Source organism: Ambystoma mexicanum, chromosome 12 (assembly GCF_040938575.1).
Source record: "Ambystoma mexicanum isolate Mex_15411 chromosome 12, UKY_AmexF1_1, whole genome shotgun sequence".
Taxonomy (NCBI): Eukaryota; Metazoa; Chordata; class Amphibia; order Caudata; family Ambystomatidae; genus Ambystoma; species Ambystoma mexicanum.
The window spans coordinates 68,609,203-68,629,182 of record NC_090936.1 but is presented as its reverse complement, the minus strand read 5'-3'; the positions used below and the strand labels follow the sequence as shown (position 1 = coordinate 68,629,182).

The following is a 19,980-nucleotide window of genomic DNA, read 5'->3' as shown; positions in this document are numbered from 1 at the left end:
AGAATGTCCAACTCTGGAAGGTCTTTGCCACCAGGCAGATGCTAAGGCTGAAGGGCAAGAACCTGGGAAATATAGGTTACACTGGGAAGATGGCCTCTTCTCTCACAGTGAACCAACCGAGTCTGCACCTGGGGACAACAAACGACTTGTTGTACCCCAAGAGAACAGACCACAGTTCTTGCAGTTAGCCCATGAGATTCCTTTGGCTGGTCACTTGAGTTTCAAGAAGACTAAGGAAAGGCTCTCACTCTACTTTTATTGGCCAAAGATGCGGGCTGAAGTAGATAAATACTGCAGGAGCTACCACACCTGCCAGACTTCTGGTAAGGTTGGCTCCAAGAATGTTGCACCTTTAGTGCCTCTCCCTGTAGTGGGAGTCCCATTTGAGAGAGTAGGGATTGACATTGTTGGTCCCCTTGATCCTCCAACTTCCTCAGGCAACAGGTTTATACTTGTTGTAGTAGACCATGCTACTAGATAACCTGAGGCAATTCCTATGAGGACTGTTACAGCTCCGGCTGTGGCTAAGGCCCTCCTTGGTATTTTTACCAGGGTTGGGTTTCCTAAGAAAGTAATCTCTGACAGGGGGTCACATTTTATGTCCCACTACATGAAGGCCATGTGGAAAACCTGAGGAGTTACTTACAAGTTCTCAACCGCATACCACCCTCAGACAAATGGGTTGGTTGAAAGGTTCAACAGAACCATGAAGAGCATGATAGGTGCTTTAGAGGACCCCCTTAAAAGAAAGTGGGACCTTCTACTCCCATGCCTTCTCTTTGCTTATAGAGAAGTCCCTCAGGAGGGAGTAGGTTATTCTCCCTTTGAACTTCTTTATGGTCATCCGGTCAGAGGTCCATTGGCCCTGATCAAGGAGGGGTTGGAGAATGCTCCTTCCCCCAAGCCAGTCAGAGTGACTGACTATATGATAGGTCTCCGGAAGAGAATGTCACAAATGATGGCAGAAGCAAGTGATAACTTGAAAGCTGGACAAGCATTGGTCAAGCACTGGCATGACCAAAAGGCTAACATGGTCGAGTTTACTCAGGACCAGCTATTTCTCGTTATGATTCCAACAGGGCAGAGGGCCTTGCAAGACAAATGGATGGGACCCTTCAAAGTTGTGGGTAAACTTGGAGAGGTCAACTATCTGGTGGACTTGGGCAACCCCAAGGAGGCTCCAACAGTCTTCCACACCAACAGGCTAAAAGCGTATGTCTCCAGACCTGATGTAGGAGCTTTGCTGCTAGCATCATCAGAGGAAGAAGAGAGTGAAGCTCTTCCTGATCTCCTCAGAGGCTTACCTTTAGACGAAAAGATTGAAGGAGTAAATCTCTCTTCAAATCTGACACCTGAGCAACAGGAAGAGTGCAAATCTATGTTAAATCAGTTTGCCTCTCTGTTCTCACGTTCACCAGGCTTGACCCCTTGGGTACAGCATGACATACTCACTGGTGACTGTCTGCCAGTCAAAAGCAGAGGATATTGAATGTCAGAAAATGTAAGAACCCACATCAAAGGTGAGGTAAACAAGATGCTTGATCTCGGGGTAATAGAGCCCTCTACTAGTCCATGGTCTAGCCCAGTTGTGTTAGTACCAAAGGCAGGATCTAAAGAACTTAGATTCTGTGTGGATTACAGAGCTCTTAATGCATTCACTAAGATTGATGCCCACCCTTTGCCAAGGACAGATTAGTTGGTTAATAGACTTGGTGCAGCCAAGTTCCTCAGCACATTTGACTTGACGTCAGGCTATTGGCAAATAGCCCTGACAGACCATGCCAAGGAGAAAACTGCATTTTCCACCCCAGTTGGCTTATACCAGTTTAAGGTTATGCCTTCTGGATTGGAAAATGCACCTGCTACGTTTCAAAGGATGGTAAACCAGGTTCTGAATGGAATGGAGGACTTCTGCATGGCATACTTGGATGACATAGCAGTGTTCAGCAATTCCTGGGAAGAACATGTGGACCACCGTAGATATGTTTTGAAGGCTCTTGGAAAGGCCAATCTGACCATAAAGGCAAGTAAATGCCAGATTGGACAGAGTAAAGTGGTCAACCTTGGACATGAGGTAGGAGGTGGAGAAATAAGGCCTTTGCCCAGTAAGATTGAAGCTGTGCAAAATTGGACAACACCTACTACTCAGACCCAGGTGAGAGCCTTCTTAGGTCTCACTGGGTACTACAGGAATTTCATTGAGAACTATGGGTCCATAGCTTCTCCACTGAATGTCATCTCCTCTCCTAAATTCCCTAAAAAGGTTAGGTGGAATGAGGAATGCAATCACGCCTTTGAAACCCTGAAAAAGGCTCTTTGCTAAGCCCCAGTACTCAGAGCTCCTGACTATCACCAAACTTTCACTGTGCAAACAGATGTTTCAAATGTAGGAATAGGTGCAGTCCTCAGTCAGCTGGATGGGAAAAGTAGGGAGCACCCCATTTGCTTCATCAGCAGAAAACTGAAGGATCCTGAAACAAGGTGGGCAACCATTGAACGAGTGTGTTTTGCTATTGTGTGGGCTCTGAAGAAGTTTAGGCCATACTTGTATGGTTCTACTTTTGTCATTCAGACTGACCACCAACCCTTGAGATGGTTAATGCAAATGAAAGGGGAAAACCCAAAACTATTGAGATGGTCAATCTGCCTGCAAGGGTTTGATTTCACCATTGAGCACAGGTCAGGGTGTCACCACCAAAATGCTGATGGTCTCTCTAGGATGTATGTCATCGACTAGAGGTATGAGATTCATCCAGGAGTGGATTAAATCCTCCTGTCCCTTAGTCTGGGGCGGGGGGGGCGAGTGTTAGGGAGAATTCTCTCTTTAGGCTGAATTTCCTAACCTAGTGAGTCCCCCAGCAGCTTTGCTGGATTTCTAGAGTTTGTTTTTTCCTCCTGCCAAGAGTGAGACTCTTTTTCTCCCACTCTTGGACATGATTTATGGTATTCCTTTGACTGGTAATGTGTTTTATGGGCTATGGGGTCCTTTACTCCATAGGGTCTCATGTGTTTTTACTATGTGTGTTACACAGCACCCTCCGTGCAGTAACACAGGGGTGTCATAGTGACACCCCACCATAGACTCCATACCCTGGGACTGACTACTGTCTCCCAGGGCATGTAAAGTCACCATTGGCTTTACTAGTCCCAAATTATTAACAGAAACCAGTACAAACCATCATATTGTGGATGTACTGGTCGGGGCAATTCGATTGCCCCGGGGTCTGTTAGTCGAGGGGGCACGTCTCCGTCCACCCTGATCGAGTTTTGGCTGGTGGCAGTTGAAACTACTTTTTATATTCGACCGCGAATATTTCCCTATGGGATTTTCCCATTGTTCGAGGCTTCCAACTTTAATTATTTAATTCTCATAGCCTCGAACATACCGCCGGTTTATTTAATAAATATTAATTCTCCGGTTGGTATTTTTTGCCAAGACTCGATTCTAAAATGGCATTTGTGTTCTCTTCTGTGACTCCAACCCTAGTCGAGCCCTTTGTTCCACTTTTTGGCGGGCTTCCCCGCAGAAGCCTCCAAAAGTGGTGCCACTCTGTCTGGGTATCACAGGGGGCGTGGGAGGGGGTTTAGGCACCCTGGACTGAGTTACCTTGGTAACTCAAGTCGCACTCTTGTGTGATTGGCCCAAGTGGTGAGCCGGCCGGCTCACCACTTAGCATGTTTGATTGACAGCTAGGCTGAGTGAATGGGGGTATGCTGCATAAAAGCAGGGCTTTGGGGACTGGAACTTCAGAAGTCGCCACAGGACCTGAGAATCCGACGAGGGAGAAGCTGAGCCGACCTACCACGACGACACCACCGGTGGAGCCCTGCGGAACCGACTCACCACTTCCCGACGACAGAGAAGATCTCCTGGCTGGAGAGGCTTCTTCCCCTGACTGGTGGGCACAACCAGTTTACCTTCTTTCTTCGCACCCCAGACCGGTTTGTGGTCGAACTGCCCGTGCCAAGCACCCCGGCGGCCGGATAGCCACTCACCACTGAACCGCGAATCAACGGACCACTCCTTGTACCTGAGAAACTCTGTGGCTGGTTTCTTCCCTGGAAGTGCAACGGACTCCTGTCTTCCTCAACGACGAGATCCTCTCTTCTCCCGGACGAAGCACCGACTTGCATCCGCTGCCAGGAACAACTGCCCCCGCTGGAGTGTTCTCACCACTTTAAGGTACCGTGTCCGCCAGGCCTCCCTTTCTAAAGATTGCAACAAGGTAATAATAACTCCTTAAACCTTCTGGACTGGGCTGGCCGCCTTGACCCCCTAACTGGTCCCCTTTCTGTGGTCCAACTCCTTTTTGAACCATTACAAGACCTTTGTGCACTGCAACCGTGTGACCTTGGACACATTTCGTTTCGATCCTCTTAAAGCGGATCCGGCCTACTGACTCTGAATTCACGGTTTTACTTTGCCTTCCTCTCTTGTTATGTTCTTGTAAAAGTGTTGGGATCTGTTTCAATTTGTTCTCTGCTTTTCTCTCCCTTTTTAAAACGAACTATTAGAGTGCCATCTACGTTAAGAGCTCGCCGCTGTCTGAAAATAAGTGGGGCTTTACTTAAGACTTGTCTAATATTCTTTTAAGGGAGTGTATATCTTTTAATGACTGTGTTTTTGAATTGCTTACTATTAGTGCCTGTGTGTTTTTCTAGATGTGGTTTTAAATAAATAATGATATCTCTTTTACACCAAGCCCCGGTCAGTGTTTACTTGTTCTATGGTGTGCTCTTGACCTATTGTGAATACTCTGTATACTGCCTAACTCTTCTTGAGGGAAGTCTGACTGCTCAGCCACAGCTACCAAGTGAATCTGTGTGCTACAGACTTCTACCAAGTGGTTTACTGCCAAACACCTGTAGTCTTAAATCTTTGGCAGTGATCCCAGAGGGAACTGCACAGGTTTCTGCCTAACAAAAGGTACGCTAAACAAATAAACGTATCTAAATAAACTTGAACGCTTAATGAGGTAAAAAACAGATGATATCTTCAGTTCCTTCTTCCATTATAATAAGCACATGTAGAAAAGACATAATTATTCAATGCAGACAGATATCCAGGAGTTTTTAACAATTTAAACAAAGATTTAAATAGAAAGCAGCTTTTCTGAATGAACAAAAACAGAAAATGGACACCAGCCATCTTTCTGGTGTGACGCATGACGTCATCGCGCAACGTGACGTGATGACGTCACGCGTTAAACATTCGCGGGCCGTTAAAAAAAGAAAGGAAGCCAGTTGATCTAGTAGCACGGATCATGGCAGAAGGAGGCAATCGGACCTGAGGAAACTAGAAGAAGAAGGTAAAGCCATCAGAGGAGCTAGGAATAACTTTCTCTGGACTTCTTTGTTATTAATTGTTTAAAGAGAAAAAGTAGCAAGTTGCTAAAACTGTCTAGTTTAATAGTATTTACTTGCAAGTAGCCTCTGAAAATAACTATACCCAAAATAATTAACAAAAGGTTTGAATTTCTTATTTTCTTTAATATTTATAGAAAAAGAGGAAAAAATAAGAAAATAAAAGAAAGCAAAAAAGGACAAAAATAAATCTGGAATCATGTTTGGAAAAATATTTGAAAAACAAAGGAAACAACTATTTATGAAAATGTAAAGATAACATTGGATAACAAAGTAGGAACTGTTAAAATAGGTAAGTGTGCTAAACAGGTAAATCAACCTGAATAGAGTACTTTGTTCCTCACCATTCACAACATCCAACTTTGAATCAACTTTTGATTATAGCTTCATTTAATTCTTTTATACTTTTCTTTCTCAGTATCTCTCCTGAAGAACAACGGATACTTACCATGGGGAAACACATGTTGAGAGAAGAAAATGTATTTATGAATAGGAAAATAATGTACTTATGAATGGAACTCGAAGTTGCATGAATATGAATGCAAAAAATTAATATAATTTATGGAAAATATACTATTGAGTCAACCATAATTTTTCTACCGGAAGCGTGACCCAAAAAAAGTGCAAAAAAACAGGTGGGGAATTATAACTCATGCCAAGGGTTTTCAGATAAGCATGAGGGACTGGCACACTTGGACACAGGTTTTGGCAGCATCTCGTATTGAGATAATGAGGTTTGATAGGGTAAAAATTGAATTGACATAGAAATCAGACAAAATGAGATTAGGTCAGGCAATGAATAGAAACTTAGATACATGTATCTATGTTCTTATGGAAGAGGTTATGAAGTATGTCATACAAACTAATTTGAGAGACCAGCTGTATTATTATGGCACCATAAAATAGGAATATATATATTCTCTTATGGTGTTAAGCACCAGATAACTTGGCATAACCTCGGTAAACAGAAACGGTGCAGACATTGACGCCTGGAGAATGTTCTTGGCAGGAGTTGAGCACTGTCATAGTTGTGTCCAGCCAAGTCTAAAATAGGCATATTAATTTCATGCGTCAGAGACAATTGTGGATGCCAGATATGTTAATGTGGAATTGTGCATGTGTGATAAATAATCCAATGGTAATGAAGGGATGTTTGCCCTCTGACTAACTTGGCCTATCAAAAACATACCATTTTGCAAGGTGCTCATTTGCATATAAGTGCTGCATAATCTTACAACATCTATAAAGATAGGTTGAAGGCAGAAATGCATTTGAGTGTGTCCGGTCCCGGGAGGAATAAAGACACGTTTTAAAGCTGCAAGGTGTCCGATGTTTCCTTTTGCTGCCTGAAAGCATGAGAATCCATGGATGTCTCATGGAGGTATGGGGTTGAAGGACCCGCTATATAGGTGGACCATGGGTTAATAGCTCATTCTCTGAAATGTTACAAATCAAACAATGGCATACTCCATCAACCACTGCTTGGTCCATTGACGGCTCCCTGATGTGTCTCACGGGTGTGTTTAATCACCTTCATGTGAGAGCTTAGAAGTACAACAAATAATTGTTCATGTCAAATGACCTCATTTTTCACTAACGTTTTGGCCACAACCTTTACAAAGGCTTGTGCTTCTTTGGCCACTTGCCTTTCCTTGAGCCAACCATCTTTAATTGACTTCCAAATCCGAACTTGATCTTGATGTGTGACTCTCTTCCACCCATTCTCTCACTGATACATGATCCAGTTGTTCCCTCAACATTGTGTGTCCCTTTTAGCAAAATGTCGTCCTCCACACTAACAAGGTCCTCTGTCTCTGGCAGCGGTAACATGGGCAGACAATCTGCAAACATGTTTTGGCTGCCCAGTATGTGCCTGATAGCTTAATTGTACTCGAGTAGGCTGACTGCAATTCACGCCAGTCTTGGGGAATTCTGGTCGTTTTGTTAGAATGCTCCTAAATTGTTTGTGGTCTGTTTCCAGCATTAAAGTTCTTCCCTACATAAATGTCTTAGACTTATCTATGTTCCAGGCACACATCGTGGATTTATTTTATATTACTGCATATCTTTATTATGCCTGACTTAGAGCCCTGAATGTGAATACAATGCTGCATTCTTTGCAGTGGTGGCCCATCCTCGAAAGACTTTTCAGCTTTGAAAACCTCCTCACCCGGTGTGCCGCCCAGACATACATATAGTCATTTACTTCAGTAACCTCCTTAGCAGTTCTCTGATGTTTGCGAAACTTACATTATTTGCGAGTGACATGCTCATGCATTGGACATATTTAAAGAGCCACTAAATAAGGCGTTATATGTAAATGTGAAACCTACGATATTGCTTCAAGTTTTAGTTTAGTTTAGTTTATTGTTTGCTTGTTCGACACTAATAGAGCAAATAAATTCTGTTCAAAGCGCCCACAGGGGAACAGGGAGGAAACATGGGATTGCAGTACAATTAAAATATACAAGAAATACAGTGGGGGGAGGGACAGCCGAACTTACTATACCCCGTGAGTATTCAGAATGTGCAAGTGCAGCAAGGAAGAGGGCAGTGGGTTAGATACTGGGGTGTCCGTGCTTGTGGTGAAGTGCAGGGTATGTTAAGTGCTATGCGTCCAGAAGCCGTATAGCACTTACATTTGACACACAGATACTGTCCATAGGATCTAATATAGAGTTGAAATCTAATGTACATAAATCGATACAGTATTCTTTTTGGATATTTCTGTGACAAATGTGATATCTTGGGATCTGTATAGGTTATAATCTCTCCCTTATTGCAGGGGTTGTTTTTCTTCTGCTCTGGAGGAAATGTCTAACCTGGCTTTAGACGGTGATATCCATATAGTCTGTGTGCCCTGTCATTCAGACTTAACAGTGAACACGAGTGTTAATCTGTACCCGCCTCTGCTTTTCCCCTTCGTAGCACTGCCTATTGTTATTCCAGACACTATCTTAGGGAAGGTTATAGTACAAATGACTGATTAATTAACTATGGCAAGAGAACATAGACATCCAGATTTCTGAAAGTATATTCGCACCTGAAGAAGGACGCTCAGCCAATCAGGTGGCTGTAACAGCAGGCAAGAATACACAATACCCGCCCGCTGTTCCAGCCACCGGAGGTCCTTCCCCGGGTGTTTTTTTTTTTCTTTTTCTTTTTTTTTCTAATGTCGGGAGGCAACAGCGAGGCTCTCCCTGTTGGCTTCCCACGTTAAAAAAACCCAATTCCCCACCCATTTCCCCTTACCCCCCAATCCCAACTTACCTGCGGGACCGGAGCCTGTCGCTTATACATGTGGGGAAGCTTAATGGAAGTCAGATCTGTGTGTGTGTGTGTGTGTGTGTGTGATGATCAGTTATTGCCTGATCTTGCCTGACCATTGTATTGGCACACGCCAGGTATACTGCTCAGGGTGTTAGTCTGTTTTCCCTCATAGCGGGGTGTCCATGTAAAGTGTTTGTGTTGTAAAAGGGGGGGTAGAGTTCCTTAATCCCTGGTAGGTTGGGGCAAAGGTGTTACAGGGAAGAGGTTACCACGTCTCGCAATACGGCATCCCACTTCCACTACCCGAGGACCCCACACCCAGGTGATCCACCCACACTAACTGAATCCAAAAGCGATTGCTGTGTCCTGGCCACTTGGCTGACAGATTCCCAAGGGAATAGTGGGTGAGACGACTTCTGGTTTGTCACACCCAGCATATCTTACCAGCACTTGCCCTTGGGCTCCCTTCCATGGAATAGCCCAATTCTGGTCCACCCCATCCTTCGCACTGTATTTCCATCCCCCTGTTTTTCCCTGTGCACCTGCCCCAGTGGCTACCCTCAGCACTTGCTCAGCCACTTGTGCCCCCGACCCCCTGCACTTCACCCCTTCCCATCCCAACCCCCTTACTCCTCCCTCCCCAGCACTTTTTTAGTTCTCAGCACTTGCACAGTAAGAATGTCACAAGGTCCCGTACAACTGTTTATTCTGGATTTATTCCCCTATGTACCACCCCCTTTCGTCTTGTGGTGCCTGGAAACAATTGTGTATAGGTGCCATACAAATGTCCAATGAATGAACTGAAAAACTCCATGACCAAGCATCATGTCACACAATGTATGAACTACATTTTGCAAGGCCATAGGATGTCTCGGAAGTGAATAATAGCATGACCATCTCAACCCCACAGGCTCCTCGCCTGACAGCGATCAAGGTGGACCAAGCACCAGCAGAGAGAAGGAGAGCCACGCCCTGCAAAACCACTAGCAAGGGCACACCAGCTCCGCCCATGGAGGCACAGCCAGCTGCCCTGCAGCAACACCACATGCAGCTGCCCCTGCAGCAACACCACAGCCAGCTGCCCCTGACGCACAGCAGTGTGACCCACCAAGACAGCCATTCACCCCCTCCAGTCTTATATTTATGTCACCACCTCGACGAACGCCGATGCCGGGCAGGAGGGTGGGGACACCACTGAGGGGTTGTCAGAACACACCCACTACCACCGTCCATCATTCAGCCCCTCCGACCTCCACAGTGCACCCCCAGCACAGATTCCCAGCATCTGAGATATGGATGCATGAAAATGGCATATTGAGGCATGGCATGAGGAGATAGCTGGACTTGTGTGCCAGCAGCTGGAGGAGACGGGGATGATGCAGGAGAGTGTGCAGGCCACCGGTCGGCACTGTGCACGTGCCCTGGGCCGCTCCTCGTGGGCAAGGGTCCTGCTTGCACAGAGGGTCTGGGAAGATAACAAGGCAATCTGGTCACTGGCTGAGTCCCTCACTCTTTCCCTGTAGGCGACCCTGGGGCGCAGGGACATAGCTGGTTCCTAACCCCTGCCCCTGAAACATCCCCACACCTGCCAGCTCACAACAGAGCGGCCCAAGGCACAGATCACTGCGCCTGTCCGGGTCAATGAAGAAGGGCAGGCCCGGTGAAAGAAGGCCACAGAAATAAACCAGTACCAGACTTAGTGACACTTCAGCGACATGGGGGTGTTTTGGGGAGGTTGTGTTTGGTAGGGCTAGTTGGGGAGGGGTTGTGAGGAGGGCTAGTTGGGGAGGTTGTGTTTGGTAGGGCTAGTTGGGGAGGGGGTGGTGGGACAAATGTTTGGTCATGTTTGTTGTTACTAAAATACACATGGTTGTGCAAAGTAATTTAGGTCTGGACATTCAATTTGTGAAATTGTGTGTTTTATTATTGCACTGCATCACATGCAGTCTGTGCCATGGATGTGTACAGTTGTTGTGTGCTCAAAAGTACTTTTCAATGAGTTCCTTGTGGGCTGCACGACAATCCCTGACATCCCTGAGTTGGTGATGTTGCATGTCTACAGCTGCATCCCTGTCACCATCGGCATCAGCTTCCGCTGGATGCATGTCCATGTTTGGGAGCAGGAGTATAGTACCCCTGATGCACATATTGTGCAACGTGGCGCAACTAGGGTGATCCTCCCCATCTTCACTGGCCTGTACATTAGTGCCACACCAGAGCGGTGAAGATACCGAAAATCTTCACCTGTGCCTTCCACAGTGCAAAGGTCTTCTCAATTGTCATCCATGTTCTAATGTGAGCGTAATTGTGTGCTATTTCCTGGTGAGTCTGGGGATCTCTCACAGGGGTCATCAGCCACGTTAGTAGGGGATAACCAGAATCACCTGCATGGAATGTCGGGTCCGCCTCACAGACGACCTGCACATTCATTGAGTGGTACAGCTTTCTGTTTCTATACACCTCCTCTGTGGCGTGGGCAGCCACTAGCTCAAAGTGAGTGCAGTCCACTTCTCTCAATACATTGGGCATGCCTGTGAGCGCATGGAAGCAGACCTTTTTGGCATTTACATGTGCCTGTGTGATTGGTAGAGTGATGTGCTGGGACACATGGCGCAGAAGGGCATCCTGGACCTGCACCAGCACAGTTGGAAATGCTGGATGTGAAAAGCCATGCAGCTCACCAGCTGTGTGCTGGAATGTGCCTGTGGCAAGAAAGTGAAGCACAGACACCACCATCAGGGAGAAAGGGGGATGGCAGTCCGGATGCCGATGATGCTCTGGATATTGTTTTGCATGAGCTCCACAAGTTACTCCTGGTTCAGGCGGTATATTATGTGGATCTGCCTGTCAATCAGGACCCAGGGTATGGGCTTTGAGCGGGGTATGGGTGCATGCCTCTGGGGTGCAACTTGCATGACATTGTTCACCGGCATTCTTCTTCTCATTCTTCTCCTCCACTGCCTCTTGGCCTATTGCAGCTCCTGCTCATAGATCTGCACTCCCACATGCAGCACCTCAGGTCCATGACTACTGCTACAAGGGGCAGCATGGTTGCGTTTGGAAGTGTGTGTGGTGTGGTCCTTTTCAGCAGTCACTGTGCTCCTTGTGTGCAGCTGGATGCATTGGGTGCACCTGTAGCCTGTTCCTCTACCACTGGGCCTTGTTACTGCCTGCTCCACGGTGCCTGTGTTTGTGGCACGGTTTTCCCGGTGGCATTTTTGTGCAGGTGCTTCCGAGAAAACCGCTGTTGTGATGCCAACCTACTTCCGGGGTGCCACTTCCTGAGGGTTGCGCTGTTTCGGGTCACTGTGCCACTGCCAACAGTCTCACAGTGTCTGCTGTTACCGGCAACTTTGTTACCGGCATTCCTGCTCGTAGTGCTGAGGTCTGGAACCAGTGCCGCTAATCGGAATTACCGTCACGTTGTTTCCAGACCGCCAAACATGTAATGAGGACCGATGTTTTCAATTGGTTGGGCATCGATATGAAAAGCAGGTTTCTTACACTTCCTACAGGGGAGGCAGTATGTTAAGTGTCAAAATGATGATTACCCCACCGCAGTACCCCCAGGCAATGATGCAGCTGAGCCATTGTATTTTCTTGCAAAATATTGCAAAAAGCAATATCCTCTTAATATGAGTGTAATTGTGTATCAGGAGAGTTTTAAGAAAGAAATGAGATTGTTCTCTAGCCAAAGTTCCACAATATCCCGGAGGTAGCTACCATTTGTATGTGTTCAGAAGGAGGAATGCTCACAGAGATTACCTAGGGCATATTTAACCTGTAACTTCATGAGTCTCTGGAGAGTTGGTATCCCTCAGAGGATGGATGGAGTGGGATTCCCTGGTGACTTGTCACTCCTCCAACTGGATACAAATACCACATTTTCCCCAAAACCATAAAGTTGCTACAACCCTGCCAATGCAGAGTCTATCCACTAACAATACACAGTCATCTGGCCACCTAATCGGGTAGCGAGGGAGGAGAGAACTCAAGGGGCATGAAATGCTTGCTTACCTTGCAATGAGAAAAACAAAAGATGTGATGGCTGGAAGGTTTAGAATTAATCTTAACCTTTGGCATTGCTCTGGGGAATCCTCCCGACCATCGTTCTTCACTTGCCAAGCCACTACAAAAGGGGAAAGACCATATGCAAATGTGGCTTGATCTCACCCCCAAAGGGGTAGTCAACCCCAAACTGCTTGGCCGCCTCCCTTCTACACATGACCACAATCATCCCCAGTCCCTGGTCTAAAGTCCCCAAGTCGACTTGGGTTTCAAACACTCCGGTGTCCCCCTTAGCTTTTCCCTTACATGCTCAACCATTCATCTCCCTAGTTCTAGCTTGCACCCTCCCTTGTCTCCTCCTACTGCCCCCCCTACTCCACCCACCACCTCTTCTATCTGTCCCTGGCACTTCTTTATCTGTCCCTCTGATGTGTCTCTCTCTACTGACTACCTTCTCCCTCTGTTCTTACTCCTTACCATTCTCTATCCCCTCTCCTCTACTTCTAGTACTCTCCCTGCTCCACACTACTACTTCTCATCTCTCCACACTATGACTTACTCCCCTCTCCATATTATGACTTCTCTCTGCTCTACATTATGACTACTCCCCTATCCTCACTAGTATTACTTGCCTCTCCACACTATTACTCCACCCACACCTTCTCCCTCAATCACGCTCCTATCACTTACCAGGCACCTGTGTTTCACTATCTACTCTCCCACTAATATTCTCACTCACATACCGTTCGTGCCCACCCACACACCAGTACCATTCGCTCCCATCAGCCAATAACCACCCTGCACACTCCTCTAACATTTCTCCTCCACACTCTTCTCTCCATCCTTCCTCCATCAGGTCTCTTGGTCTTCTTGCTCCGTCCTTGACCTCTTCGGAACAACCCACACCTTCCTGTCTCCCATTTGACACTCCCCTTTCATTCTCCATTGACTAGCTTCCTTTGCTGGTTCCCTGGGCCAACCGATGACTGCCTTACAATCAGCAAAACATTCAAAAAGGACCTTAATCCCCACCCCTTTTCAGAGTGCAGGTTTGCTGGTTTCCCGCAATGGTGGCCCACTAATGTAAATGAACCAGATCATGTGAGCGTCCCTGGCTGCGAAATGAAAGTTTCAGCATGATGCCGTTCCACCGCAATCACATAGGTAGGTGAAATATTTCTGCAAGCACCAACCACACTGGGTGCTCTGTCCCCTGTCTCACACAGCTTAGTGTTTGTGTGACTTGCTCTCTCCTTGCTGACGGATTTGGCCAAGAGGAGAAAAAGTGACACTGAATGATTGCACACATCAAGCCTATGGAGAGTGTAGACTTAAGCCACTGACACACACTACCCTGAGGTTCCAAACCCCCTTTACGTCCTTGTAGCCTTATTTTTTTCTTGTGATAAATGAACAGCGTAGTGACTTTTAGAGAAGACACTGAAGAGGGAAAATCAGCCTATGCCTTCCATCCTGAAAGCCCCCCCAACCGGAAGAAGCACCAACAACAACATGGCCGCTGGTCCTATGAGCTCACGTCAATTCCCACTGCTCCCACGATAGACAACTACCATGAAAGGTACCCTGCCAGCGGACCATACAACCCTGCAGCAATACAAACTCTGCCCAGAGTGGACGAAGAGACACAAGACACAGCTGGAAACAGCTACATGCACAGACTCGACTAAAGCACCAAGAAGGCATGCCTCAAGTCGTTAGAGACACCACCACGACATAGCTATGTCAGACACGAAGCACACGTGCAATCTGCACATTCGGGACACTCACACATCCAACTACATGAAGAACATGTGCGTACAGCTCTATGATTTAGAGGACAGACACATGTACATACTGCCTGCACATTTATTATTTTGCCATTAGGCTCATTGCAGAAATGTTGGAACACAAGAAGCAAGAAGAGCTCGTGTATATGCTTGCAGACGTTTACACGCAAATAATCCCATGGTATGGCAGGAGCACTCGAGACACCTGGCAGCCATGATACACTAACCTATGGACACTATGGAAGACACGTAATAAGAAGCCAGACTAGGCCTTAGGAAATTTAGCAGGCCAAGATCATCTTGGAGAAATCCCAAGCCTCACAAGATGCTGTGCAAGCTGAACTACTGCGGCAGGAACAAGGGTTCTGCCAAGGCTACAATGTTGCCACCAAAATTGCACACGCTGAGCCAAGGTGACACCGGCTGCAGCAAAGGATATTCCCTGCAATTACAAATCAATTTGAAGTAATTGATCTCACAAACTTGGTTTCAAACACGTGACCTGGCCGAGCTGAGACTGGGCCAAGACTTGGAGGCTGGGAAGAACAGATGTCTCACGACCAGACAATGGTCGCAACAAAATTGTTACTCTCCAGCTACTTTTGTCTGGTGGGAATGGAACACTCTCATGGCATTAGTCATCCACACTCCATTGTAAACGCTGACAAATAGTTGCACCTTGCTGACACATAGTATGCATGTACTACGAACAGGTGTCTCGTGGGCTGGGAACAGAGTTTGTCCCAGGCTTGGGGGTCTGCGGCCTAACCAATCCGAACCCGTAGCCCTAGGGGTGGGTAGTGGGGGTCACCGACCAATCACAGGACCTGTTCACTGTAACAATTTCGGAGTAACAGTTTTCATAGATGATCCAAGCATACCACTTAACTCCGTTTTGTCCACTCACACAATTCCTTCATAGGTTTCTATACAGACCTACCACTCGGTGGCCTATCCTGAGTGGCAATAGGTTTTGGAAAAGAGCCCAGCGAGTGACGCACAATGTGACGTTACAAGGTATGAAAACTGGCGTGCAAGCCAGAGTTCGTTGTGACGTACATGGACTTCCGTCCATGCATATTACTCCCAGTGTGTTTGTTGGGTGTAATGAACCACAGTGACACCTTGCTACTTGTGTGGACCTCAAGTTCTTTGGGACAAGGGAAGGAGTTGGACCTTCCACGAGCCGAGTGTCCACAGACTCCTACATGGCTCTGCCTGCCTGGGGGTCCCCCCTAAGAACAATAGGCCATTGAGTTCATAAGATTGTTGATGGGAGAGTAAAGTTGGGGTGAGATTCACGTATCATATACATGAGATGGATGGTGTTGAGGGGTACCATGAGTTAGGAAATCTGATAGCTAAGTGGTATCCTAGTTGATTCAATTTAATAGGTGATTGATTAAAGCCCCCGTTTACTATCGGAATTTGGTGCATAGAAGCAGGACGCATATGGGGGCCTCAGTCCCCATATCATCTTTATGGGAATTGTGTATACATTTTGACTAAGTGTCTGAAACTGACTTGGTAGTGTGCATAGAGAGAACGTTGCTTTAATTAAAGATGTCCTGCAAAGGATGCTACAGAAATAGTGGGTACTCAGAGGTTACCTTCATATTGGCATCATATAAAAAGAATAAAAAAAGCACAGCTTCCATTGTGTTTATTGACAAGTTTGTCCAATGAAGGAAAATTATAAATATATTTTGTGGGTTCTTCCCCTAAAGAGTCTTTGAGCAATCATTTTTACATTTGACCTCTTCTCTTGTTTCATCTTTCCACTCCTCACTTAGGGATTTGTGAAATTTGATACTAAATTGTAACTCTTTCATGAAATTGACAAAATATTGCAAAATTAATTCAAATGCAATTGTTATATTTATGGTAATTAAAGGCCTCAAATTGTTTTTTGCATTTTCGATAAACTCAAAAACAATCTGCTGTAAAATAAATCGGCAAAGAGACTATTTATCTACATTTTTTCTCGCAAATTTATTGAAGACTTCTTACTCAAATACTGTAGTTAATTTGTTTGTTGTACCCGTGTCTAACGGTGGATTTCTTTTCCATGCAGGGAAGTGGTTCAACTATGGGATAATCTGTCTTGTTTTGATTCTGGACCTCAACATGTGGAAGAACCAAATATTTTACAACCCTCCTGCATACGGTCAATATACAGGACCCGGAGAACAGATCTTCACGGTCGAAGACACCGACAGCCTGAAGTATCTGAACCAAACCACACTATCATGGCAATGGAGATCCAGCAACACGGACCCTCGAACTAACCGTAGCTATGCGGATGGCGACATGTTCTTGCACAGTCTGTACACTGGGGCAAGCCTTGACGTGAAGTGCCTGGCATTCATCCCCAGTCTCCTAGCTTTTGTCCTCTTTGGCTTCTTCATCTGGTTTTTCGGGAGGTTCCTTAAAAGCGAGCAAGGCATGGAGAACAAGGACAAGAGCTACAGACGCATTAAAAGAAAATCCCCCTCCGAGCACAGCAAAGAAATGGGCATGACTGTAGAAAATATCCCTGCGACCATCGAAGAAATCTTAAGCTTGCCCGATCCGCCTTTGGTAAACGTGTTGACCGAAACTAGTGAAACCGACTACCCCGTCCACCTGCTAGCTTCTGAAAATGGGAGCTCCCAGACCAATGAAGACATCCTGGCACCGGTTCAACCTGCAATGACACAATGTGACCCCGTCGCCTCGTCTTAAATGTCCAGGACAAACAAAATAACTATTTCCAATGAGAATTTGTGTGCTTCGTTTCAATGTAAATCAAGTTTACACTCTTTAGCAGTTTTTAGAACAGTAGCGGAACATAAATTCCATTCTGTAAACGCGGCACAAGGGTGCACAAGACGCTTTTTTGTTTTGGGAACTTTTTCCTCCCATTTGTGATGTACAATAACACTCGTGCCTATGTTCTTTTATACAGTAGAGTAGGTTGTCTTTCATAGTTATGGATGTACTGTAGTTATTGACACTGCAATCTGGTACTAGAGGATAACACAAAGAAAACCAAAAAGTGATGGCTGGCGATGCTTCTTAACCACTGGGAATTCCTCTTGGAAACGTCCAGCTCCATGATCATGGAGTTTGCTTAGACCTTTTCACCGGAGAGTTGGCCATATGCTAATCAAACTGAGAGATTTCCAAGCAGGACAAGACAGCGAGGCATTCAAATGCAATATTTATAATCATAACAAGTTGCCACCAGTAGACTGGGTTGGCGACGTCAAATTTAGCTGCCAAATAAGCTGGAGCCAAGCCATGAAAACGTTGAAGGCGATCCGGCAGCTGGCAGGAAGCCAATGCATTAAGCAGCAAAGTGGCTTGTTTAAGTTCCAGAATAAGCCGAACCATGCAATCTATATGCTCTGGAGGCGCTGGGATTGACACATTCCTAGCCTGGCAGAGACACAATTTACACAATCAATTTTAAAGTTGAATAAGGAGCCCATGATTGCCTATGGTGGTATAGCAGAAACCTTTCAGCTGTGCAGTTTTATTTTGCACAGTATTTGCACTGGGGCAAAATGTGTCCTCCTACAAAAATGGGCTATTCTGCCTGCATTTGCAGATATTGCCAGCTTTACCCGCCGCATAAACACACAGCTGTAAGGCCTGTGCTAACATGGCATGACCGGTCCTGGTCGAGGGTGCCTGCCTTCATAACGTAGAACTGGTCTGCAGTGGCGACTTCTGCCTGTGTTTTTACCCGACTACAGGAGAATTTGTGGCACATTAACATCACTTCGAAGACCTCACTGATATGGCTGGGGTCTATCATGAGGATCGGTTATCTTTCCTGCCCTAACTGGGAACCTCCAGCGGGCCCCTCTGAAATCTTGGTATTGACTCCCACCCATTCCTCTTTTCAACACCTGTGAGGGTCTTTGGCCCGAGCATCTATCTGTGTCGTGCCCCTATTTGCCATTTTAGCATAACAACCCGGGCACCTTTTATTTATGCAATGGAACCTGCCATGTAGTAAGTGCTTCTTTTCCCATCTAGCAAGTGCTTCCTTTCCCGTCTAGCAAATACTTCCTTTCCCGCCTGGCAAGTGCTTCTTTTCCCGCCTGGCAAGTGCTTCTTTTCCCATCTACCAAGTGCTTCTTTTTGCTTCTATCAAGTGCTTACTTTCCCGTCCAGCAAGTGCTTACTTTCTCGTCTGGCAATTGCTTCTGTTCCCGTATTGCAGGTGCTTCTTTTCCCGTATGGCAGGTGCTTCTTTTCCCGTATGGCAGGTGCTTCTTTTCCCGTATGGCAGGTGCTTCTTTTCCTGTATGGCAAGTGCTTTTTTCCCGTATGGCAAGTGCTACTTTTCCCGCATGACAAGTGCTACTTTTCCCATCTAGCAAGTGCTTCTTTTCCCGTCTAACAAGTGCCTTTTTCCCCGTCTCTAGCAAGTGTTTCCTTTCCAGTCTAGCAAGTGCTTCCTTCCCATATAGCAAGTGCTTCTTTTCCCATCTAGCAAGTGCTTCTTTTCCCATCTAGCTAGTGCGAAATTTCCGATATAGTAAGTGCAAATGTAAGTGACTACCACTGCAAGTATAGAATCCTATAACGAAACAGGGAAGAGTAAATTCAGAGTTACTTTATAAAGCCTGCAGATTCTGGTATAGGGAAACGCGAGAATAGTGTGGGAAGCCTTGCTGAATGCTTGGTGACTTTGCATTCACTTGGGGGGAAAGGCGGGAATAGTGTGGGAAGCCTTGCTGAATGCTTGGTGACTTTGCATTCACTTGGGGGGGAAAGGCGGGAATAGTGTGGGAAGCCTCGCTGAATGCTTGGTGACTTTGCATTCACTTGGGGGGAAAGGCGGGAATAGTGTGGGAAGCCTCGCTGATTGCTTGGTGACTTTGCATTCAAAGGCGGGAATAGTGTGGGAAGCCTCGCTGAATGCCTGGTGACTTTGCATTCACTTGGTGTGATTGAAAGGGGCACAGCCTTTACTTCCTGTCTAACAGCAGAAGCAGACCTGGGAGGGAATCCCACTGTAGCCAGAAAGGTCAGATCATGTCTCCCTCTCTAGAAATGGCTTTGAGTAGAGCACAACTGCGGATCCACCAACCAAGTCTACCAGGGTTGAGTCTACCTTTCTCGCCTTCACCTGTAGCCCCTGGATCGCCATTTCCTTGCAACTGTACCCTTCAGAATCTACTTGTCAAACTCTAGCCCTAACATTGTGAAAATTCTATTTGAAACCGGGTGCTTAAACAAAACAAACACATATGGTACAGACCAGTTAAAAAACGAAGGAATGGAATATCTCGTTAATTCTGTGATGATTATGTGTTATTTATATAGCGATTTCGCCGAAGCCCTTTACAGAGAAAATATTTACATGCAATAGTTGAATCGTTGGCTCACATGGCCATCCATCTCTTTCTAGTTTTACTAGGTAATAACACACAGGTGTATACTCCTACCGTAGTGGTGCCTTGATATATTTTCCTCGCATAAAGCATTGTAGCACTTGTATTTTGATTCGGTCAAACCATATCTCTGGGTGCATTAGGGGGTTTGCCACCAATAG

General features: G+C 46.1%; 1 protein-coding gene across 3 annotated transcripts in view; it reads left to right on the top strand.

Moving 5' to 3' along the window:
• The window catches only part of TMEM117 (transmembrane protein 117), a 1,134,871-nt gene extending 1,116,423 nt beyond the window's left edge, over positions 1 to 18,448 (top strand). For all 3 annotated transcript variants that reach the window (XM_069628012.1, XM_069628014.1, XM_069628013.1), the window contains one exon: positions 16,504 to 18,448. In XM_069628012.1, coding sequence (XP_069484113.1) covers positions 16,504 to 17,153 — 650 coding nt within the window. In that variant the 3' untranslated portion in view covers positions 17,154 to 18,448. The remainder of the gene's footprint in view (positions 1 to 16,503) is intronic.
• The last annotated feature ends 1,532 nt before the right edge of the window (positions 18,449 to 19,980 follow it).